Here is a 22,303-nt window from a genome sequence, read left to right on the forward strand (position 1 = left end):
GACTTCGTGGTGGATTGTACCATACCCAACTAAGAAGTCGGGTGGCATGAAGGTACTATACCTCAAAAAATGGAAGGTAACAAGAAGAGGGCATTAAAGAGAAGCAATACCGGGTTCTCTTTTTTGATGAAGCATCAAAAATAAATTCGAGTGGAGCATGACTAGTTTTACAAAGCCCGGATGGGTTCCTGATTGAATATGCTATGAAGTTAGATTTCCCGACCATAAATAATGAAGCAGAATATGAAGCTCTGATAGCCGGCCTCGGCCTAGCAGGAACGTTGTGGGTTAAGAACTTGAAAGTCTGTGGGGATTCGAAGCTTGTCGTATCCCAGGTGAAGGGAGAGTTCGAGGCAAGAGATGAAACAATGGCTAAGTATGTCCGTCTAGCAAGGGCTATAATGACTCAGTTTGATGAATGCCATATTGAGCACATTCCAAAGGGAGGAAAATGCTAAAGCAGATGCGTTGTCTAAGTTTGCTTCATCGGAGGTAGAGAAGAGTTCAGGAAGTGTGTAATTCCGTATTTTGAAAATACGAAGCATGGATGTTAAGCTTGTAGCCCCTATAGGGCTGGGGACATAATGGATAGATCCCATTAAGGCCCATATTCAAACCGGTTGGCTGCCAAATGATGTGACTGAAGCACAAAAATTGGATTTTCGAGCACTGAGATATTCCTTGATCGATGGGATTCTTTACAAAAGATCTTATGTGGTTCCTTACTTAAGATGTCGCAGACCTGATGAGACACATTTGGCTCTTGAAGAAGTAAATGAAGGTATCTGTGGAAAACACTTGGGGGGCAAAGCCCTAGCACATAAGATAACCCGTTTATGCTTTTATTGGCCAGAGATGATGGTCGATGCTAAAGACTATGTGAAGAAGTGCGAACGTTGTCAGAAACATGCACCAGTTGTTCGACAGCCTCCTAATATACTGACTTCCATCAATTTCCCCATCCCTTTTGCTATGTGGGGAATGGATATACTTGAGACTTTTCCCATAGCCACAGCTCAAAGGAAGTTCCTAATTGTAGCTATAGATTATTTCACTAAGTGGATTAAAGCTAAAACCTTTAGCTAAAATCACAACTAGGCAGGTTGCACAATTCCTGTGAGAAAATATCATGTGCAGATATGGAATTCCCCATATCCTAGTCACCGATAATGGAACACAGTTTAAAAATGAAGAGTTCGGGAAATATTGCGAGGAGAATGAGATCAAGTTGCGGTTGACCTCCGTAGCTCATCCGCAAGCCAATGGGCAAATGAAAGTCGCAAATCGTATAATTCTAAATGGGATGAAGAAGAGGATCGAGAAATCCAGGAATAATTGGGTGGATGAAATACTCCCAATACTTTGGGCTTATCGGACTACCTGTAGAGTCACAACCGGAGCAACACCCTTTATGTTAGCGTATGGGGAAGAGGCGGTTATTCCTGTGGAAATATCATACTCGTCTCCCAGAATCTGAGCATATAATCCTGAAGAAAATGAGGAAGGACAAATGCTAGCCCTGGATCTAATTGATGAAGTATGAGATGAGGCACATGCTAAGATAATGGAATATCAGAAAAAGGCTTATTTCTACTACAACTTAAGGGTGAAAGAAAGGTTCTTCAAGTAAGGAGATTTGGTCCTAAGAAAGTGGAAGCTTCTGGAGTAGGGCAGAAAGGAAAGCTCGACCCGAATTGGGAAGGGTCATATAAGGTTAAGAGCGTTCAAGGAAGATGATCTTACAAATTGGAAACCATGGATGGAGAAGAAATACCTCGAACTTGGCATGCTCAAAACCTGAAAGTTTACTACCTATAGTGTAATATATAAGTGATGATGTCAAAGATCACTGAAAATAACAATATCATTAGTGTCTCTGATCAAAGTATGAAGCAATCCAGATGGACATCTGATCTAAGGAGGAGATTAATGAACTATTATTTTTGGTAATCAGTTAAACTTGGGGCCAACCCTAAGTAAGTTGTATTGTTATTTTAATTTGTATTTTGTACTTGTAACACTTAAAGTCTGTAAAAATATAAAGGAGCGGACTGGAGTTTTTTTCCTGAAACAGTATATCAAGAAGATCATGCCTCAGAAGAATTTTGAAGAAGCTTGGAGTTGAATAAATCTGTTTGGAGAAAAATATTCTAAGTCAAGATCTCTACAAGTCACATATTTAGTGTTATAGAGAAGTCATTCGAGAACTCCAGAATGGCTTATCGAGATGTCAAGAAAGCTACTAGAGAACTCAGGAAGATATCGACAAGCCAAATTGAAGAACTGAAGATTGGAGATATCGACAAGTCATTCCTTCACTAGAGAACTCAGAGTTATCGATAAGTCTACATTCAGTAGAGAACTCTGAGTTATCGATAAGTCAAGTTCCACTAGAGAACTCAGAGATATCGATAAGTCAAAATTCACTAAGAGAACTCTGAGATATCGACAAGTCAAGAAGCCACTAGAGAACTAAGACTTATCGATAAGTCAAAGTGTAGATGTGAAGACTAGAGATCTCGACAAGCTGAAGACCTCTACAAGCCAAACTAAATATGGAGTACTGGAGATCTCGATAAGCCAATATAATTATCGAGATGTCAAGTGTTCTATATACCTAAACTGGAGATCTCGATGTACAATCTCAAAGTACAAGGTTGCAGATCAGTTCAATATCCAAGATTAACAATCAACAAACAATCCAACAGCTGGATTGACAAGTCTACAAAAAGTAGCTTGAAGAGTGTGCAAGATCAATGGCAAAGATTTACTAACAGAGGAAGATTAAAGTGAACACGGGATGCCAAAGATAGGCTAAGCCAGAAATGGAAGATCTGATTTTCTATAAATAGAAATGACAAGTGACAGTTTAGAAAAGCTAATAGCATGTTTTATTATCCACTGTGTAAACCAGCAGTTAACTGAGTTATAAAGTTAAAACTGGTCCTTTAGTCAGTTGCAACAATTTAGATCAGATTTCTTGTAACACTCTCAAGAAGTAGCTAAGCTCTTTATCAACAAAGAGCCTAGAAATTTTGTAGCAAAACAGTCTTAATTTTAATATAAAATTAAGTGAGTTTTGAAGATTTGTGTTCTTTGTTTTTCTGCAAATTTAAATTCTGCATGAACACATTTCTCTACAAGAATCAATTTACTTTGTTCAACCATAAATATTCAAGAAAAGCTCAAAAACAGTAAAACACATTCACCCCCCCACTGTGTGTTATTCATTTCCTAACATATAGCTTGTACTTACTATAGTGGTAACAAGGTTCAAAAAGACCTGGAACCTTTGCTCGCTTAGGATTTTATATCTCAGTTTTGGTAGGATTTACATTCTAGTTCATGTCTATTAAGGGTCGAACCCATGTTATATAAGGTTTTGGAAAATCAGACTATATATTCTTAAGTTGAAATTATTTCAAACTTTGGATATCCAAGTTATGATAATGCTTTGTTTGCTTTAGAAAAATTCTTACTTTGATAACAAAGAAAAGAAAAATTCAAGAATTTTTCTATTATAGAGTTCAAGTTATTAATCACCCTCCTTAAAGGTATAACACTTCGAAAGTGCTAAGAAATTTAAAGGGAAGGCTATAAAAAACAAGGAAAATAACATATATAAAACCCCGTAGGGTAACAAAGTCAGACTTTCATAAAGTGCTTTAAAAAATAAAGGAAATAAAAAAGTTAAGCACTCGGTTTAGAAGGCTCAGACACCTCGGAGCCATTCTATGAAGTCTCCTCAGACGTTTCCTGAGTTGGCCCCTCGAAAGTTTCCTCATAAGTTTCCGTGGAGGTCTCCTCAGAACTATCCTCAGATGCCTTTAGAGATGCTAGTTTTGGAGACTCTCCCACCCTGGCCTTCTTCACACTAGGCTCAGCCTCTTCCTCGGAGGAGGATTCCTCTTCTCCGGAGCTAGACTCAGGCTCTTTTCTTTTCTGGCCTTGGCTCACGACTGGAGCCTTAGATGAAGAAGCTCCGTGATCAGGAGAAGGAACTGATCGTTCCTCTTCATGGATAAGGTTCACGACCCTATCTGTTACACCCCCCAGCCTTGGGATCTTGAGAGGGCAAGGAAAGGATTCTGCCTCGAGCATTTCCGGGTACTCAACCTGAATGTCCTCAACCGCGGCATCCCAGCCTTCTTTGTAGCTCATGGGGTGAGTAAAGACGTCATGCTCCTCTATCAGGTCCTTAAACTCTTGAGTATCCATCAAGGCGTCAAACCTTTTTTTTCATCGTTTAAAACTACAATTTTGGCCCAAGCTGTCTCCAAGTTAGAAGTTGAGGAGGCAACCTGGGCCTTGAGGCTCTCGATTTGTTCATTGGCCTCCTCAAGATTCTTGTTGGTGCCGTCATAAGCCACCTTCCAAGCCTTATCTTGACGAAGTGCCTCTTGAAAATGGACATTTTCCTGAAAGAAATGGAAAGGAAAGAAATAATAAAGTTTCAGCTAAGAAAAGGAATGAAATAAAAATGAAAAAAAGAAAAGCAAAAATAAGTTACTATCGCCATGGCCTGAGCGCCAAACAACTCATTGGCTTCCAAGTCCTGTTGAAGGACAAAATCCTGGTAGTCTACCGGGGAAATAGACTGAAGCGACCATTCTTTGGCATGCTTCGTATTTTCGACAATCGTGTATTTTCCCCGGATTCCCCATGTCGGTTGGAAGAAGGCCCCTGGCTTCTGTTTTGTGCGCAGGGGTTGGTCGGGGCCTTCCTCATCCCTTCTCGCGCCTGAAATAGAAATTTAGGGAAGCGATTACCTAGGCGCGGGTCCTTGAAGACTTTCCCAGCCCTCTTCATCCTCGTGGTTTCCAAGTACTTGGGCTTGGTCATCTTTACAATCTTTTCAGCCACTGCATGGAGGGTTAAAAGTCAGTTGAAACCAGAAAAGGACCAAGCTAAATATGCAAAAGAAGAAAGATAAAGTGAGAAATTACTTTTCATAGGGACGGGAGAAATGCCACGCTCGACCAGGACCATCTCCTTGATGAGGTCCCAGGAGTGGGATGTCCCGTTATCTTGGGTAAGGAGATTAAAAGCGGGCGTCTCTTCTTCAGACAATACAATGTCATTGGAGCTTCCATCAACCACTTACCGGAAGGACGAACGGAAGAGTGTGCCCCAATCACCGCCTTCCCAGACCAAGTACAAAAATTCTTTTTTCCACCCCACATTATTATCAGGGATGGACTTCTCATTGACTATATGGGGGATTGTAGGGCGTTGATTCAAACTAACCCATCCTGGATTCTTATCAGGGCTATTTTTAAATTGGAAAAATATTTCTGAATACATCGACCGTTGGGGGCACATTGTGACAAGACGCAAAGAATCAACCTCCACACATTCGGAGGGAGTTGGCAAGGGTTGATCCCCACATCTACTAATAGGACAGGAATAAAAGGGTGAAAGGGAAACCTGATTCCATCCCTGAGTGTCCCTATAGACACATAAAGCATCTTTTTTTCCAATGACAAGCCTTGTCCGCGGTGCCTGCAATCGAGGTATTCCTCCTTGATCGATATGATCAACACCCATTGGGACGAGTACCCTTTTGATGCTCACTTGTAGGGTTTTTAAATCTTGAAAACATTGGTTATCTTCTCTAGCTCCTTCGTATCATGGAACATACTGATATGATCAAATGCGTCCAGGTGAGCATCAGAAGGGTACTCGTCCCCACGGGTGTTGATCATATCGATCATGGAGGAATACCTCGATCGAATAGGAAACTCGTTTGACTTCTTGGCCACATTCATTTTTGCCAACGAGCTATCCTCTTGTCTGCCATCTAAAAAGTGCAAAAGAGGCAAATTCAGGCATAAATATATGCATATGAAGTGCAGAAAACGTAAATGTGCATAAATTTTAAGTGAGACACAAAATTAAAGCACAAATTTGGGAAAAATAAAAAAGAACACACGAGATATACCTGGAAGTTTGAAGGTCTGTGAGCCATAAAATAAGATGGGGAAAGCTTTGAATACTCTAAAAAAGACTTAGGGTTTTTTAGAAGGAGAGGAAGAGAGATCAAGGAACAAGAAATGAGAAGTGAGAAGTGAGGTGAAATGACTCAACTCACTTACTTATATAGGCGGAGAGGAGAAAATGAAGGGACAAAAAGCCCATAAACATAGAAGCCTAAAGAAGAAACCCAAATTCTGGAACCTTCCAGAATACTCTTGAAGAGTCCGGGGAAAATCTAAAAGAAATATAAAAGAAATGTTAAATCCAAACATGATTTGGAAAATTAAGGCCCAATTCAAGACCCAAATCCAAATAGGATTTGGAATATTGAGGTATAATTCAAGGCCCAAATCCAAATAGGATTTGGAAAATTGAGGCTCAATTCAAGGCCCAAATCCAAATAGGATTTGGAAAATGAAGGCCCAACCCAGACTGAAGACCTATGGTAAGACCAGGATCCAGGCTGTCTTCCGGGTTGTGAATCCTGATCATTTTAGTTCGAATAGAAGCCAAGAAATGGCCAAAAATTCGACCACAATCCAAATCGTCCAAAAGACTAGGATCCTGGTCGAACTCCTGGTCGTGAATCCTGGTCATTTCAGTTCGACAGAAGCCAAGAAATGGCAAAACATTCGACCACAATCCAGGTCGTTAAAATGACTAGGATCTAGGTCGAATTCCTGGTCGTGAATCCTGGTCATTTCTGTTCGAACAGAAGCCAAGAAATGACCAAAAAATCGACCAGAATCCAGGTCGTTCAAACGACTAGGATCCAGGTTGAGTTCCTGGTCGTGAATCCTGGTCGTTTGTTTTCGAACATAAGCCAAAAAATGACCAAAAATTCCACCAGAATCCAGGTCGTTCAAACGACTAGGATCCAGGTCGAATTCCTGGTTTTTTGTATTCGACCAGACTCCGGGAGCTGGCCATAAATTCGACCAGAATCCAGGTCATTCTAACGACCAGGATCCTGGACGAAAAAGGTTGAAAAGCTGGAAATTCCAGAAAATTGTAAACATTTACGAAAATTAGGGAAAATTTCTGAAAAATTAGAGAAAATTCCCATAAATTAAGGGAAAATCCCAGAAATTAAGGGAAAATTCCTGAAAATTAGCGAAAATTCCCAGAAATTAAGGAAAATTCCCAGAAATTAAGGGAAAATTCCTGGAAATTAGAGAAAATTCCCAGAAATTAAGGAAAAATACCAGAAAATTCCAAAATAATAGGGATAAGGTAAATAAAGTAATAGGGAGGTTCCAAAACAACCCTGAAGCCACATACAAGGCAAATCGTTGTAAATGTGTAGGTCGCTCCATACTTTACGCAAGAAACGATACGTTGTAAGGGAATAAATGAACTTAATTTCTGCGAAATCTTTACGGTTTCCCAGAAGTTGTGGGCAAATGATAGGGGATAAAATAAATCTTGATTACATCATTAATGTTGCATTAATTGCATCTAGGACTGCAAGTCTCATTAAAGAAGGCCATATATATGACATTCAGACCAAGAAGGTTAACACAATGATCAGACCCAAGAAGGTTAACAAATTGATTAGGCCTGATGGAACAAAGAAGGCATAATAACCCTGAATATTAATTAATTTCATAATTAATTAATATGGGATAAATCAGCTGATTAGTAAAGTCCAAATAAGGGTACAATTCCTTGTAGATTGGCCTCCAGAAACCTCATAGGATAAGGAATCAGTTTCGTACTTCTCAGGACTCCAAAGTCCATTATAATTCTAAGACTTGTCTACCAAGTCTCCTAAACCTAATCTAAATCAAAGACATCTCTATGCCTATATAAGGGGTCTCACCCCACAAATCAGAACTACGTTTTTTGACTTGATCCTTAGTACACAGTAAGGTACGTAGGCATCTTGTTAAGGCAGATTGAGTCACGAGACACAAGAGCAGTCAAATCAAGACTCGATTAATGCACCCTAGTTTTCTATCCATAACAGAATCGTAATAAAAATCTAAGCCAGTAGAAATATATTATTATAATACATCAATTAAAATTTATTTTCAATTAAATTACTTTTATAATTACAAAAAAAGTTATTTCCTTAAAAAATATTAAACAAAAAAATAGAATATTGTAAGAAACTTTTTGTTTATAAAAACCGAGCGTAGCGGGAAAAAATACTAGTTGCATATATATATATATATATATATCAACACATTTTTGTCTCATTCCCTCTTACTCTCATTAAATAGACTCCACCTTCGCATCCTTTAACTATTCAAGTATATCTGTGGTGCTACAAGAAATATAATATATACACACAAAATATATGAGATTCAATTAATCAATGTGGAGTGCACATAAAAATTATATGACGCGGAAAAAGCATGTTCCAACTTATATTATCAATCAAAATAATTATCACTAATACATCAATAAAACGATAATACCTCTGTTGCAACCAATCAGGGATGCCTAATCCTAATAATACCTAAGCGTCAGTGATACTTTAAGTTTACATTTTAGACACTTCTCTCATCCTATCAAATAAAATATGACTATATATAGCCATCTAAAATACCTAATTCGATAATAATAATAATTATTTACTAATACAATTATTACCTAATTTCATAACAATAATAATAATAATTCTATACCTATTAATTATTACTCAATCCAATTATATCTTATATCACCAAGTCCATATTATCTCTCGGATGAAAACCCAAAATCTAATTGTTCAAAAAAAAACCTATCTTCACGTACATAATTATTACAAATTGTTAATTTAATAAAAAATATATTTAGCTATACTTTTTTTGGCATATTTATTATTTTTAAAAATTTAATTAAATATTAAAATAAAGTAAATAAATAAAAATATTTAAAATAACCGTGAATCACACGAGTTGTGTGATAGTTGCTATTAATCGGAAAAATATTTTTTTTTATTTCAAATAAAAAATATATTAAATAAAAAGAATAAATATATCATTACCTCATTGGTAATTTAATTGATTTTTTAATAAAATAATAAGCATATATATTTTTTAATAGTTTCATAGAAATAGGAATTTGAAAATTTAGAAAACTTAAAAATAATAAACATAATTTCTTTTATTAACATGTCCCATTTTAAAAAACCGATTGGGACAAGTATTACAATACAAACAAAAGAAATGCCCAAATGAGCTAGGTTTAGGAAGTGCAATCTTGTGTTGAATTGATTCACAACACAATCAATCTCCAAACCCAGATTAGATTTAGGGACCGAACCTCTATTTTCCAATTCTCATCACTCCAATATACATTATTATTTACATTCGCCGATTATATCACCACACATCTCTCTCTCTCTCTCAATAGCTTAGCTACGCTTCGACCATGGTGGACACAAAGCAAATAAAGACAAAGATATGCCTTCAATATCAAAAAGGTCGTTGTTCCCGCCACAATTGCTCTTTTGCACACGGAGATACTCAACTACGTCGTTTTCCGAGATCTTTCAATGGTAATTTATCATCTTATTTCGCCCCCTCGTTATCTCATTTTTTTTAGGTATTATCATAATTAGATTGCCATTTTAAGATATTCTTATCCCCCTTGTACAAATGTGTGTTTGAGTTTAGAATTATTAGCCGTTGGAATGGAATTGTGCATCGAAATATCGCCCTATTTAAGATTTAACTGTTGCTTCCGTTTCAATTCTAATTCCAGTAGCAATGGTACTTCTTTTTTAAGCTGAATTGTCTAATTTATCCCTATTACTATACGTTGTTAAGATTGCAATGTTAGGCCTTATATAACACGATTGCAAACTTTAATCAAGTCAATTTTGTGGCTATTTTTAAGGAATTGTCTGTCATTTTCTTTTTTAGAGTTGCAAATAATTCAAACGTATTGTTATTTAATCAATTTTTTTGAGCACTTATCAGTCACTGAAACTATATGGTATAATAGTTAGTTGGTTTATATGTTTCTTTTGATTGTCTGTAATCCTTGTGAGCATCTATGACTATGATGATGATGATACTATTTTTATTATTTCTATGTATATTTGTTGAATTTTAGTTGATTATTAGCGTTTGGTATTGTGGCCTGGTTCTAGGATTTCCTGATTTACATTTTCATCCTTTTTAAACGTTGTTTCTATTTCACGGTATTTTTTTTATTTTGACTATGAAATTTGTACTTTTGCATCTTTCTGATCTTCTCCTAACCTAGAAGTTATGAAGGTAACAATCTCAGTGTAAGTAAGAGCATGGGTTGTAGAGTGTAGAATGTAATTTGTTTGACTAGGATCCCCACGTTGAAACTTCTTGGGAAGAATCTTCCTATTGATGCATGTGTCATATGTCCAGTCAATTGCAATCCATTGTCCAAGTTACTGCCCTTGTAACGAAGTGTTTGCTGAAAATCACTCTGAGATCTGGTTTCTGTAATTCTAAGATGTCTGTACTTCTATTATCTTCTAATTAAACCAGAGAAATGCACAGCTTTCGTGCGCGGATATAATTGGGCTGAACCCAAGTTACTTGTTGCTTATTGGGAGTTCTGTTGTGATGATGCATAATGTATGGAGGCTTTTCTGTAGCGGCATTTTAAGTACACCCATATTCAGAAATCTGTGGCGTTTGATGACTTGTTTAGTATTCTTAAATCAGAGGATTTTTCTGGTTGGTTTATTACTATGCTGCCTGTTCTATAGTTCATCCACAAAGTTCTCCGCTTGTTGTGATGCATCCATCAAAGCACCCTGTGAAATTAAATTTGGTAGGCGGACCATTTTCTTGCTTATGTAATCCACCAGCTAGTGCTTAAATTTGGTGCTGTTTCTTCTTGGTCATCATCTTGTTGAACATGGCCTCCCAAGGGAACACTTCAATCAAACCAGGAAAAATTCATCTCTGTTTGTTCTATTGTCTTGTGGACTGTACTTCTGTTAAAATGCCTAGGAGAATTTCTACTATTCAGATTCCATCGTCGTATTCCTGTCACTTTGGAGAGAAGTATCTTGGTTATCTATAGTCAGTTGATTAAGAGATAAACAGAGGTTTTATCAAAGTAAAATGCTCAAATGGGTATATCTATCTGTTCATTATTGTATGGCTTCATTGGAACACACAAGAAGCCAATTTTAACTGTTCATTAATTTGTAACTCATGTTGTTCCATCTTCCATGTAAGGAAATGCTTGCTTTCTTGTTATTCATTCTGTGGTAATATGTATAAATTGATGACATTGTACATTATGCTTAGAATCATGTTCCTCATTCCAGGTAGACAGGACCATGGAGTTGTTGACTTGAGAGAGAAGATTGGAAGAAGGCGTTCACCAATACATAGACATTCACCAGGCAGAGATGCAAGAGCATCTCAAGGTTATTATTGCATCATTTACTTGTTTTTTATACTATTCATGTTACTTGATGTCATTGTTATGATTTATGTTGTTTTTTCCCTCATTATAATTGTAAGTACTAATAACACTTGAATGCTTTTAGAGGATTAGTCTAGTGATGCTCTGCAAGTGCCTTAGGTATTATAAACCATGCAAAAATAGAATATTTGTTATTGAATTCTGATTTTTTTTTCATATTGTTGTTTTAAAAAATCTGAGAGTAATAAACCTATTGTGGATATCAAAAAGTTGCATATGAATCTGTTCTGCCTAATGTATAACATCTTTTCTTTCCCTCATCATTTCCCCCTTCCTGTAATGTTTTCTTTAATTATGTGCCTTCTTTCTAAATGCAGGATATACCACCCCTCGATCATATGGGAGACCAAGGTAAACTTACTTTTTTTGTTGGTGCCACTTATTTATAGCAATTGTGATCTGATTGTATCTCTTACAGAATGGTGTTGATATTGATACTTGTGTTGCACACGTTATAATCATGCTTAATAATTTGTTACTATTGGAAACTTGTAATAAAAGATTTTTTTTACTTTTCTATATTTGGAAACATTATATTTTGTTAACTTTAACACCAATTCGTATGCTATGAAGTATGAAAATCATATCAGGTGTCTGACCCTCTTATAACATTCCTAAAATACTATTCACTCAGTCCTTCTGGCTTGAAAAATATGTTTCTTATAAATTACAATGAAGAATTTGTTTCCAGATTGATGCTTAAAATTTAGAAGTGTGTAATTCGTACGTTTGTGGGATTCTGTGGCAGGAAGCAATAAATTGAAAGATCTAAATCTCATACTGAAATTGCTTTCCAATTTGACTTCTGATCCTCCTTCTAAGAATGGAGGAATATATTAGATCAGTCGTCATTACATTATGTACGTTTTAGTGACAGGGAACCCAGGAAGAGACAGTTTGATGCCCGGAATGATATTTCTAGAAATTTGAGAATATCAGACAGTATAGAAGATAAAGTCAATGACAGGAAGGCCAAATCTTCAGATTCTAAAGGAATTCTTGATGAGCAGGTTTATAAGTTTTGTCCTTTGTCTTGGGTAAATGAATTAAGCTTCATATGACTGATGCATGCTATTTACCTGTGTCCTTTTTTCCTGGGTAAATGAATTAAGCTTCATATGACTGATGCATGCTATTTACCTGTGTCCTTTTTTCTTGGGTAAATGAATTAAGCTTCATATGACTGATGCATGCTATTTACCTATGACTTGCTCACTTTTTTTAAATTTTTTGCAGTTGGACAATGTAAAACGTGAAATTCATAGTCTGGAAGACCACAAAACTAGGCTTAAGGTTAGTTCCAAGAATGTATAGCTATGAAGTTATGAAATTTATAGTCATCATGTAGTGTCAAAGAGTTGGTATGCGAGGGCCATTGTTCTACCATCTCACTTCCTGGTATGTCTCATAATAAAGCAACGGCTACATGTCGAACATAGTACAATGATGTGACATTTGAGACTATAGCCTTGTGTCTTATGAACAGTTACGAATACAGACTTGTAATACAATTTGCTCAAAAGTGATAAGCATTACGAACCACCTAATCATATTAGTCACTAAACAATAAGAAATTATGGACTAGTATATTAATTTGTTTATGTTATGAGTATATAAATTAGTAATTGTTATGACTTGAAGTAGGACAACTTGACATCGTCCTCATAGTGCTGGCCACTTGACACAAAATGGTCGTAGTTGAATACTTTAACTATTCATTTTCTCAGTATCGAACATTGGTCGTTGTTAATGTCTACATCTATTTTTTAAAATTGGTTTATTCTTTAGAGTTTTTATGTATGGTTTCTTAGTCTCTCCGTTGCTGTTTATAGATGTACCTAGAAGAGAAGGACCGAGCAGTAGATACTTTAAGTTTTAATATACAAGAACTAGAAATGCAACTGTGCAAAGAGAAAGATGAGTGTGAAAGGTATTTCAAATCCTTTTTTTTTCAATATTAAATTATGAAGAAAAATTTACTATTTAATCTATGTTATGGTTTTTTATGCCATCAAATATTACTTTTATTAGAGTGTGTTTTCCTAGTTAACTATTTGGTTATCGTACTGTACATGTTCTTTACTAATAATTAAGTTTCAGGATCATATCTTTGACTAAGAAGTTCATCAAAGCACATAATCGCCACACTCATTTGCAGAAAGAACTTTCGAGGCAAGTTTATATATACATTTTTTTCTTTATTCTTCTTTTTGTGGTCTTTTGGATGTGTCAGATTGTAACCCCGTTTAAATTATTGAATATATCCACTGACTTTTACATGTGGATTTTGATTAAATACCGACTAAATTATGTAGGTCACAAGCAAGACTGCAAAAGCTCGGGGACCGACTTGGTTCAGATGTGGTTGAACCTGGTCCCAGTGAAGAGGACACTAGGATCAATATTGTAAGCGATGGATACGCTGTAGCCAATCGAGTAATGAGTCCTCAGATTGAGTTGCAAAACATTGCTTCTTCAAGCAAGAAAAGGCAGCGGATATTGATTACTGAAAGGGATGGGCAACCAAAACAAGGTATAATAAAAATGTGATAGTGTATACTTATTCTGGAATTGTTACGGAGCAGTTTATGTAGGATAATATGCTATATACTTGCATCAATAATTTGTTTATTTAGGATTCAGCAGTTGCACTTTAGAGACCCTGGCTTTTAGTTCCTTGATGTATTAAGTTGCATGATTTTGTATGTGTTGATCTGTATGGAAGAATAATCGAGTGAATTTTCTATGTCTCAGTGTTTTTAATGAATTTGCATGAGTTTTTTATGAATGGGTGACTGGTGTTTGATCAAATTGGATGCATGTAGACATTAGCAGCGGTTAAGTGATTTATAGTTCATGAAATGCAATGATTACATCAAAAAGACCTTGCTCATCAGTGAATTGTAAATTTTGTTAAGTAGGTGATAGCTGGTGTCCGTGGAAAAAAATCTATATATATATATTGAATAGTATTCTTATTACAGGTCTAACTTCTATCTACTCAAATGTAGTTTCTCAGTTAATGGTTTCATTTGTTGCAAGATTGTAGTAGTGGTTAAAATTTTCATTCAGAAATACCATAAATCACATAAGAACAACGCTAATATTTGCTTCCTCAACATGTATGTTAGGGATAAAATAAAAAAGCCAGGATACCAGGGTTGAAATCTATATTTTACTTTAGACATTTACCATGCACTCATCTTATTTATGTTTGGTAGTCTTCTTGACACATAGTAGATGTTGCGAGTGTGATTCACAAATGAAAAACCTTCCGTTAGAGCTGGAACATAACTAACATAGTAGATAAAGACCTTTCCCCATCGTCTTGATGGACTGAGTTGAGGCGAGACTGGTCTAGAAAGACTTTTAAATAGTGCCCTTCCTCAATTTAGGGATGCTAACTTTCACCAGAGTGATGATTCAGCAACTAGGGACAGAAGCAAGTGAACCCTAATCCAAGTCAAGTATGAGTGAAAGCAGAAAGAGTCCTATATTGGTGCAAAGACTAATTTACAAAGACTATGGTTTTGATGGCTCTTTATTGTAATTTTTTCCTGATTCTAGTGAAATGCAATATAAAAATCTTGTCAAATGTCGTGTTACAGTTATGTACTTGTTGTTTTTTGCTGCTCCAGCAACTTTAACAGAAGAAGGAAATAAGCGGAAAGCATTCACATCAGAGAAACATTTGCGTTCTGATGTGCATCGTGCTCATCATTGGGATAACAAAGAAACTGCTGTTGATGGAAATAATGGCTGGAGACCTATGACAACCGAAGCCCAAAATAAACTGGGAAAGAACCTTCCTTCTGATATTCCTTCAGTGGTTAAGGTGCCTTTCTTTACTTGATTAATCATCCTGTTTAAGTAATTAGTTCTGTATATAGTCAACACCATCATTATGTGGGTGACCTCATTTCAGCGTTTTTGGTAATTTTTTATGAGCTCAAGAAATAGAATGGAATGAAGTACATGCATAATCTTCCCCTTTACAGATTAGCTGAAATGCTTGTAGGGACTTGCCATTCATTGTTAATTGCAGTTTTGTAAAATGTAAATAAGCATTCAAGTAAATTATAAAATATCATATTTATTTATACGAGGGCCCTTTATTTTTGCGCTTATTATTGATGCAAGTGACCCTTTATTTTTGTGCTTATTTCGGCTATTTAATATTGAAGTTTCAAGAGGAACATTTTAAGGGTTATTATGGTCTCCAATGTCAAGTATCGATTTTGGGGGTCCATTTGAACTTTATGTATTACTGAAATTGTGCATTTCTTAAGAACTACCTATATATTACATGCCTCATTTATGCGGATCCTTTATTTGTGGCTTGGAAGCAGCATTATCTATTGGTTTTATACTTGAATATTTGGCTTGAAGTAATTATCAATGCTTGTAAAATTATATGGGTTTCTCGAACATTTTTATGTTTGATACTCATGCCTTATGGGCATTTTGTTAACTACTTGCAGTTTAATGATTCTGAACCCGACCTATTTCCCTCCACTAGCATGGCTGCTCATGTAATGGATGAAGTTGTTGACATTGAAACTGATGAAATTCTCGAGGTGGCTGAAAACTCTTCCGGAAAAGTCGAACAGGGATTTGCAGATGAGGTTAATAGGTTTCCTTTCCAACTGCCCCCACCACCTCCTCTACCTCGTAATTTTCACTTACAGGTTAGCTCAAGCATGTTGTAAATGATGATGATCATCTCCATCTTTTGTTCTCAGAATCACGTGCATGATAATTATGATATGCATCTGATGTGCCTACTAGTATGCCTATCATCTTGTCCTCTTCGCTTTAATGTCCGATATATAAAACTATTTTGTCACTGCTTGCAGTATGCTGAAGAAAATGAGAATGTAGCTGTAGACATTGATGGTCTCGAAGAGATGGTGGATGTCGACATCATCTGAAAACTTTTTCCATGTTTGCTTCATGTATATAACCATCTTTTCATATATTTTTTTGGTCAGTACGAGTAAATCATCTAGAAACTAAATTAAAATTAATCTGATAACTGTTCTATGAAGGATATCCAGGATCCCATACTTTGAGGTTAAATTTTTATGGCTAGTCACATTGATCCCTCCTATTGCCTCAAAAAGCTGAAGGCACTCGGTGTGAAGTTAACATGTGCACAAGATTGCTCCGTATTTTCCATCTTTATATTACTTCGTTATTGCTTGTGTAGATGCATGCTAGGTCGTAGGGAAATTCTTGAAAAATAATTTGCAGTTTTATGTTTAATTCAAACCCGATAATGGAATAATGCCTATAGCCGTTCTTTTCACCCCACCTCACCCCTCTCTTATTTCCCCACCGTTCTGAATATTCTTGTAAAGTTGTGCTTTTGATATGTTGCACCGGATTAGAGCAGGACTGAGGGAAGCTGTGGAAGGGGAAGCAGGGAACAGACCAGAACTTAATTTCAGAGAATTTTTTTGAGGGTGATAATAGCAACACAATTTTCACAATGAGAAACTATGAATTATGCGTCATTGAGTTTTGTAAGAAACTTTGACCTTCCCTCTTTCATCTCCATTCTCTTCTCTATGAATTGAATAGGAATTTTCTGTTTACCAAGTAGATTGTATATTTAATGCAAGCTGGGGTCTCTTAAAAGAAACTATGAACCACAAGACTCACAAATTACAAATGATGCCCAGTAGACTACTAGAATGTAACCTATGATTAACTGCCAAAATGAGTTTCTTGACTTGTATCATCCTCATTCTATCAGACTCTCCGGAAGATTGAGACTTTGGATTTGGTGGTTGGCATTTGGACATAAAATGTGTGTATAGTGTAACTAGTAAAATAGAAAGAAAATAGAAGTCTTGCATTTGGTGCTCTCACAACGAGACCGGATTAAAATTAGTATGCAGTGTACTGTGTAAGGAAGACGGTTTACAAATTACAAGAGTGAAATAAATGTCAGTCCACTAATTGAGGTGGTGAAGAACTTGGCATATCTTCCATAGATATCTCAGTAACGTCATCAATAGCATTGCTGATCAGGGGTCTTTCAATCTTAAGTGTTGCACTATTCAGCAACATTTCCTTCTCCAATTGTTGGCAGTAGCTCTCGAAAACCCGAGAATGAACTGTCATTTCAAAATTTAACAAGAAAAGCAAGTCGATTTCGAGCCTGTTAAGTTCCAGGTTGGTCACTCCTCCAACACGAGCATAGAATGTATTATTGTAATGCCTGTAATTGTGAACAAAAGAGTGCAATATCAGAATCTATAGATTGATGAACAAAACAATACTAATATTAGGCACGAGAATAAGAAACAAAACTTACACATCATCAAGCATCTTAGCGGCAACCATGACAGCAGTGACAAGCAATCTGTGAACATTGAGTGAAACCACAAGCGAGTTTGGATACTTATGAAGCAGCCTGTCAATATAAACATATCCCACCACAAAACAAGAGGGACTACAATTGGTATACTTATAAATCCTCTCTATATACTTAAGAATACTGATATTAGGTGCCCTCACCCCCTGAAACACGTCCAAGCTCTTCCCATGTCCGCAGCTCACGCCTTCCATTAGCCTGTCATTACGAAGCACAAGCTTCTCCAACACAAAGGACAGGATGGTGAGCACTCTCGGCGTGCTGCTCGGCTCGAGCCGCTGATGTTGTGTGTCGTCGTCACTGGCCAACATTTAGACCATCGTGTTCCTGGCTACAAACCTACAAGGACTAGAAGAATAAGAAGGATATGTACATAAAATATTAATGACACAAATTGAGTGTTATCAGGATCGAGTCCACAGAGGTGACAAGTGGGCTAGTGTTTGCCAACTGTATTTATCAAATGGTTAGGACAAAACTACAAATGGGATGATAATTCATTGTCTCTCGTAGATAAGGGTTGTTTACTATCCTCTCAAATGAGTCGCATTGGAGCAAGATAATCATAACAAATAGCAAATAAATAATCCTATTAACAAAAGGCATGTCACATAATAAAGCATCATCATGATGACATCTCCTCCTAATTTACATACCAGGGGGAGCGAGTAATAAGGAAGTAACCCGGGTGACCATACCAGATTATGTCAACAACCTCAGTTAACTATAAATACATAATTGAGACAGCTCCTCATAATGTAGATATCACACAAATCACAATTAGAACATACATGCACTTAACAGTGTTTCAGTTTCTTCCTTGTTATTGTCACTATGTTACTGGTCTACAACCATTTTTACCATCTCCTCTTCTAGATGACTAGCAACCATAATAAATAATCTAGATGCAGTTTCATTGTTCTTAAATTCTCTCTGTTTTTTTAATCCATCGTTCTTTGTTAAATATCAGGCGGAAATTCAAGCTTCTTGTACAGACACTGGAAATTAAGTATTCTTTTTTGTGGTGCCTAGTCGACATTTTTTAAGTTTCAGGTTCATACTATTAATGCAATGTTCTGTTTTGGATTGATCAAGGATCAGTAAGTCTATCAGCCGAATTTCTGTCCTAAAACTTTGGAATGATTTGTTCAGGTTAGGGAGAAAATAATGGTAGATGGAGATTAAAATTTTCTGAGGATCGATCAATAACTAGAAATAAGGAAACGATAATGGAATTTTATTGTGATTTTTGTGGTGTAATGGGACCAATGGTATGCTGTGAATCAGACTCAGCTAAGCTATGCTTGCAATGCGATAAATGTGTGCATTCTGCAAATACTTTATCACAAAGACATTTACAAACTTTGATTTGTGAAAAATGCAATTCTCAGCCTGCTGTTGTGAGATGCATGGATGACAAGATCTTATTGTGTCAACTCTGTGAATGGAATGGTTGTTCAGGGCCAGGTCATAGGATTCAGAAATTGGATTCTTATACTGGTTGTGCTTCAATTGATGAATTCTCAAACATTTGGCCTTCGTTCCTTGAACTGCCTTATCCGAGTGCTTGTGATTCGTCATTTACTCCAGTGTCTACTTCTTTGATCGTTAATGAGAATTCGATCAATAGCTCAAATGAGTGCTCATCTGTGTTGGTAAACAAATCATTACCTTGTATTAATATCAGCAATGTTGTTGGTCCATCTACTGTGATTCCTCTGAATTCCAACAATGTACCAACGTGTAATAACAATCAGCCATCCTTCTTTCCTCCTGAGAAAGAATCAAACTTGCCCAAGGTAAAAATTATATATATATGTTTTATAGTTTGATACCTGTCATGCTCTAAATTGGTCCTTAGTCAAGAATCACGGAGTTACAAATCAAATGCCTTTAACAATATATGACAATTGTTTTGTTACAATGCTTGACATAGTTTATTGTTGGAGTATCTGCAGGTCTGTCCCAGTTTGAAGGATATCATACTTAGTGAAGATGATATCTGTAAAGGCATTGATCTGGATGCTGCATTGAATTTTAATTGTGGTTATGAGCAAGAACATAAAAACCAGCTTGACAATGGAGGACTGGACTGCGTAGTTCTGGAAAATCCTTTAGAGGTTGTCTTCCTTCCTAATCCTGATTCCTGGGAGTACACATATAGTAATATAGAGGCTTTATGTTTCTGTATGTCCAACAAATTATGTTCTGCTCATTATTTTTACGCATCAAACTAACTTAATATAACCTTTCATGCACATGACAAAAAAATTTGAGGAAGGTCAGGTATTCTCATAATAACACTCAGATTTTGAATTCCTCTTCTAATGACTAAAGAATCTCTTGTACATTGTAGCAGGCAGCATCACTGCCCCAACATGACTGCATAACTTTTCAATCCACTCAAATAAACAGATCAGCTAGTCTTTTGCAGGCCATGAGTGGCAGTGCCAGCATGGCCTGTGGTTTGTCGTCAACGCCCTTCACCCCAGGACCCCTCTCACTTACAACTATCACAGGTGAGAGTAGTGTTGCAGATTACCAAGACTGTGGTTTGTCGCCAGTGTTTGTGGCTGGTGAATCGCCACTGGAGTCGAGTCTGGATACCAGTTTCCCACAGGCAAGGGCCAAAGCTAAAATGAGATACAATGAAAAGAAGAAAACAAGAATGTATGTTTTAATTATCCTATGTCACAATTTTATATATCTTTCTGCAAGTATATCATGTGTTTGTCTATCTTATAGGAATAATTGATCTTCTCAAGACCAAGATTCCACTTTTAATTGGATAATGGTGTACTGAAAATGTATTATAAGATTTTTTAAAAGCCTAAATGTTTTAATATTCAAGGCTTCTATTTCCTTACCTCATTAAGGTTTTTATAATAGAAAATTATTGTGTTTGTGTGCTGCAGGTTTGGTAAACAAATAAGGTATGCTTCTCGTAAAGCTAGAGCTGATACCAGAAAGCGTGTAAAAGGGAGATTTGTGAAGACCGGTGAGGCAGTACATGACTCCGACCCTCTTGGAACAAGAATATAACAGATTAAAGCTTGCTTTTATTCTACTTCTTTGCAACACTGTGCATTAGAAGGTATGTGAAGACTCAAGTCACATTATGCATCAATGCATCATGTATCGTATAAAGCATACATGGAACACAACCGTATATGCTGATTTGCATCAAATTAGTCTTGATACCATAAAAATGTATAGAATACCTTTCGTTGTTTTCTTGAAATTGTTTATGTCCACATATATGTTTAAAAATTATAACAATCTCATTTTTGCTTTAGCAGATGTATAGGCGGCAGTGGCCATGATAATATTTCAGTTTTGTTCCGGACACTGGACTGGAGCAACACTTAAATCTCAAATTGTTACGATGTGGTTAGCCTCGCTCGTTTCCAAAACATGCTCTATTTTGTCTTTTGGGTAGAATCTTCTTGGTATTTCCTTCACATTGATTCTTCTTTCAAGTTTACTCACTAAGTCTCTTCTGTTTAATGATGCTGCAGTGTCAAAAATACTATGGGGGAGTTGGTGACAAACTTTCCCAACAAAAAGAAATTTTATTGGAATTCACTGTTAGTTCTGCTTCCCAGCATTAAGGACTAAGGAGATTTTTGATAGTCGATCAGTTCTTGTAATAGAGCTGCAACTACACCCCCATGAGTTTTGAAACTAATTTCGGCACTACAAATAAGGGCATGACCATTTACAAAATGGAAAAGAAACATGGAAAATTAACTTTTATTAATCTGCATATGAGAAGCTTCACTCTGCAACACTGCAATTAGGATTGCAGAATGCGCAGAGTATGATATTGTTGGTTCTCAGCACTTGGCACCGTTTATGCATATGATTGTTGTAAGTTCAGTGCCACTATCGAGAAGCATAAGTTTTCAAGTCTAATCCGAGGCATGAAAGCCGGAATATTCAAATTTTTGCAACTTAACCTACAAATTGAAATAAAAAATCAGAGAAACAAAAAAGGCCTAATGACATGGTTACTGTAGTCAGATTCCACATCTGATATATCATTAGAGCAATTTCTTATAATCTCCTTTTTGCAAACAATGGTAGGTAGTAGCACTTGAACAGAAACTCCGATTAGATAACGGTGCGTGAGAGCCTGGCAATCAGTGCAGAGAAAGCATCTTATATGCCTTTGAGCCAGGAAATTAGCAGCATGAACCCTTGCATCGCATTTCCCACACAAAAACGCGTCGTCTGCTTGACAGTATATAGAGGCTTCTGAATCGCAAAGCTCACAAGAAATCGATAATGATGATAAGAATCGAGAGGTATGATCATGATCGTCCTTGCATACACACGCCTCTCTCAAGCACTCATCCTTTCTCTCTTGTACTCTTCCTATGCACATTTTTTTATATTTATAATCAAATAATGTATGATATGAGAAATGTTACTGCAGGTAGAGGATAATCGATTGGAGAAACAGATGCAGCTGTGTGTGTTTATATAGAGCCTCTCGGTGCATGCATACTAACATGTGGTTGTTTCACT

At 36.4% G+C, this 22,303-nt stretch overlaps 3 protein-coding genes across 4 annotated transcripts; 2 read left to right on the forward strand and 1 right to left on the reverse strand.

Moving 5' to 3' along the window:
* The first annotated feature begins 9,114 nt into the window (after positions 1–9,114).
* Positions 9,115–16,496, forward strand: LOC141697129 (zinc finger CCCH domain-containing protein 13). Of its 2 annotated transcripts, XM_074501365.1 has the most exons (12): positions 9,115–9,463; positions 11,231–11,332; positions 11,709–11,742; positions 12,263–12,401; positions 12,628–12,684; positions 13,224–13,321; positions 13,492–13,563; positions 13,707–13,924; positions 15,030–15,226; positions 15,873–16,079; positions 16,248–16,346; positions 16,440–16,496. In XM_074501365.1, exons 1-11 carry the CDS (start codon positions 9,337–9,339, stop codon positions 16,320–16,322), a joined length of 1,326 nt encoding a protein of 441 aa, XP_074357466.1. In that variant the 5' UTR covers positions 9,115–9,336; the 3' UTR covers positions 16,323–16,346; positions 16,440–16,496. The 2 variants fall into 2 exon arrangements, with proteins under 2 accessions (XP_074357466.1, XP_074357465.1); XM_074501364.1 differs by having other exon boundaries at positions 16,248–16,496.
* A 290-nt stretch (positions 16,497–16,786) lies between these two features.
* On the forward strand, positions 16,787–21,599 carry LOC141697131 (putative zinc finger protein CONSTANS-LIKE 11). The gene is made up of 8 exons (XM_074501366.1): positions 16,787–16,916; positions 18,744–18,826; positions 18,926–19,572; positions 19,732–19,893; positions 20,133–20,443; positions 20,689–20,867; positions 21,073–21,163; positions 21,292–21,599. The coding sequence occupies exons 3-6, from the start codon at positions 19,003–19,005 to the stop codon at positions 20,813–20,815; spliced, it is 1,170 nt and encodes a 389-aa protein (XP_074357467.1). The 5' UTR covers positions 16,787–16,916; positions 18,744–18,826; positions 18,926–19,002; the 3' UTR covers positions 20,816–20,867; positions 21,073–21,163; positions 21,292–21,599.
* On the reverse strand, positions 17,026–18,217 carry LOC141697132 (cyclin-U1-1). The gene is made up of 2 exons (XM_074501367.1): positions 17,714–18,217; positions 17,026–17,617 (listed from the first exon to the last, which is right to left on the reverse strand). The coding sequence occupies exons 1-2, from the start codon at positions 18,082–18,084 to the stop codon at positions 17,344–17,346; spliced, it is 645 nt and encodes a 214-aa protein (XP_074357468.1). The 5' UTR covers positions 18,085–18,217; the 3' UTR covers positions 17,026–17,343.
* Positions 21,600–22,303: the final 704 nt, after the last annotated feature.

The sequence above is a fragment of the Apium graveolens genome, chromosome 11 (genome assembly GCF_009905375.1).
Source record: "Apium graveolens cultivar Ventura chromosome 11, ASM990537v1, whole genome shotgun sequence".
In the NCBI taxonomy this organism is placed as follows: domain Eukaryota; kingdom Viridiplantae; phylum Streptophyta; class Magnoliopsida; order Apiales; family Apiaceae; genus Apium; species Apium graveolens.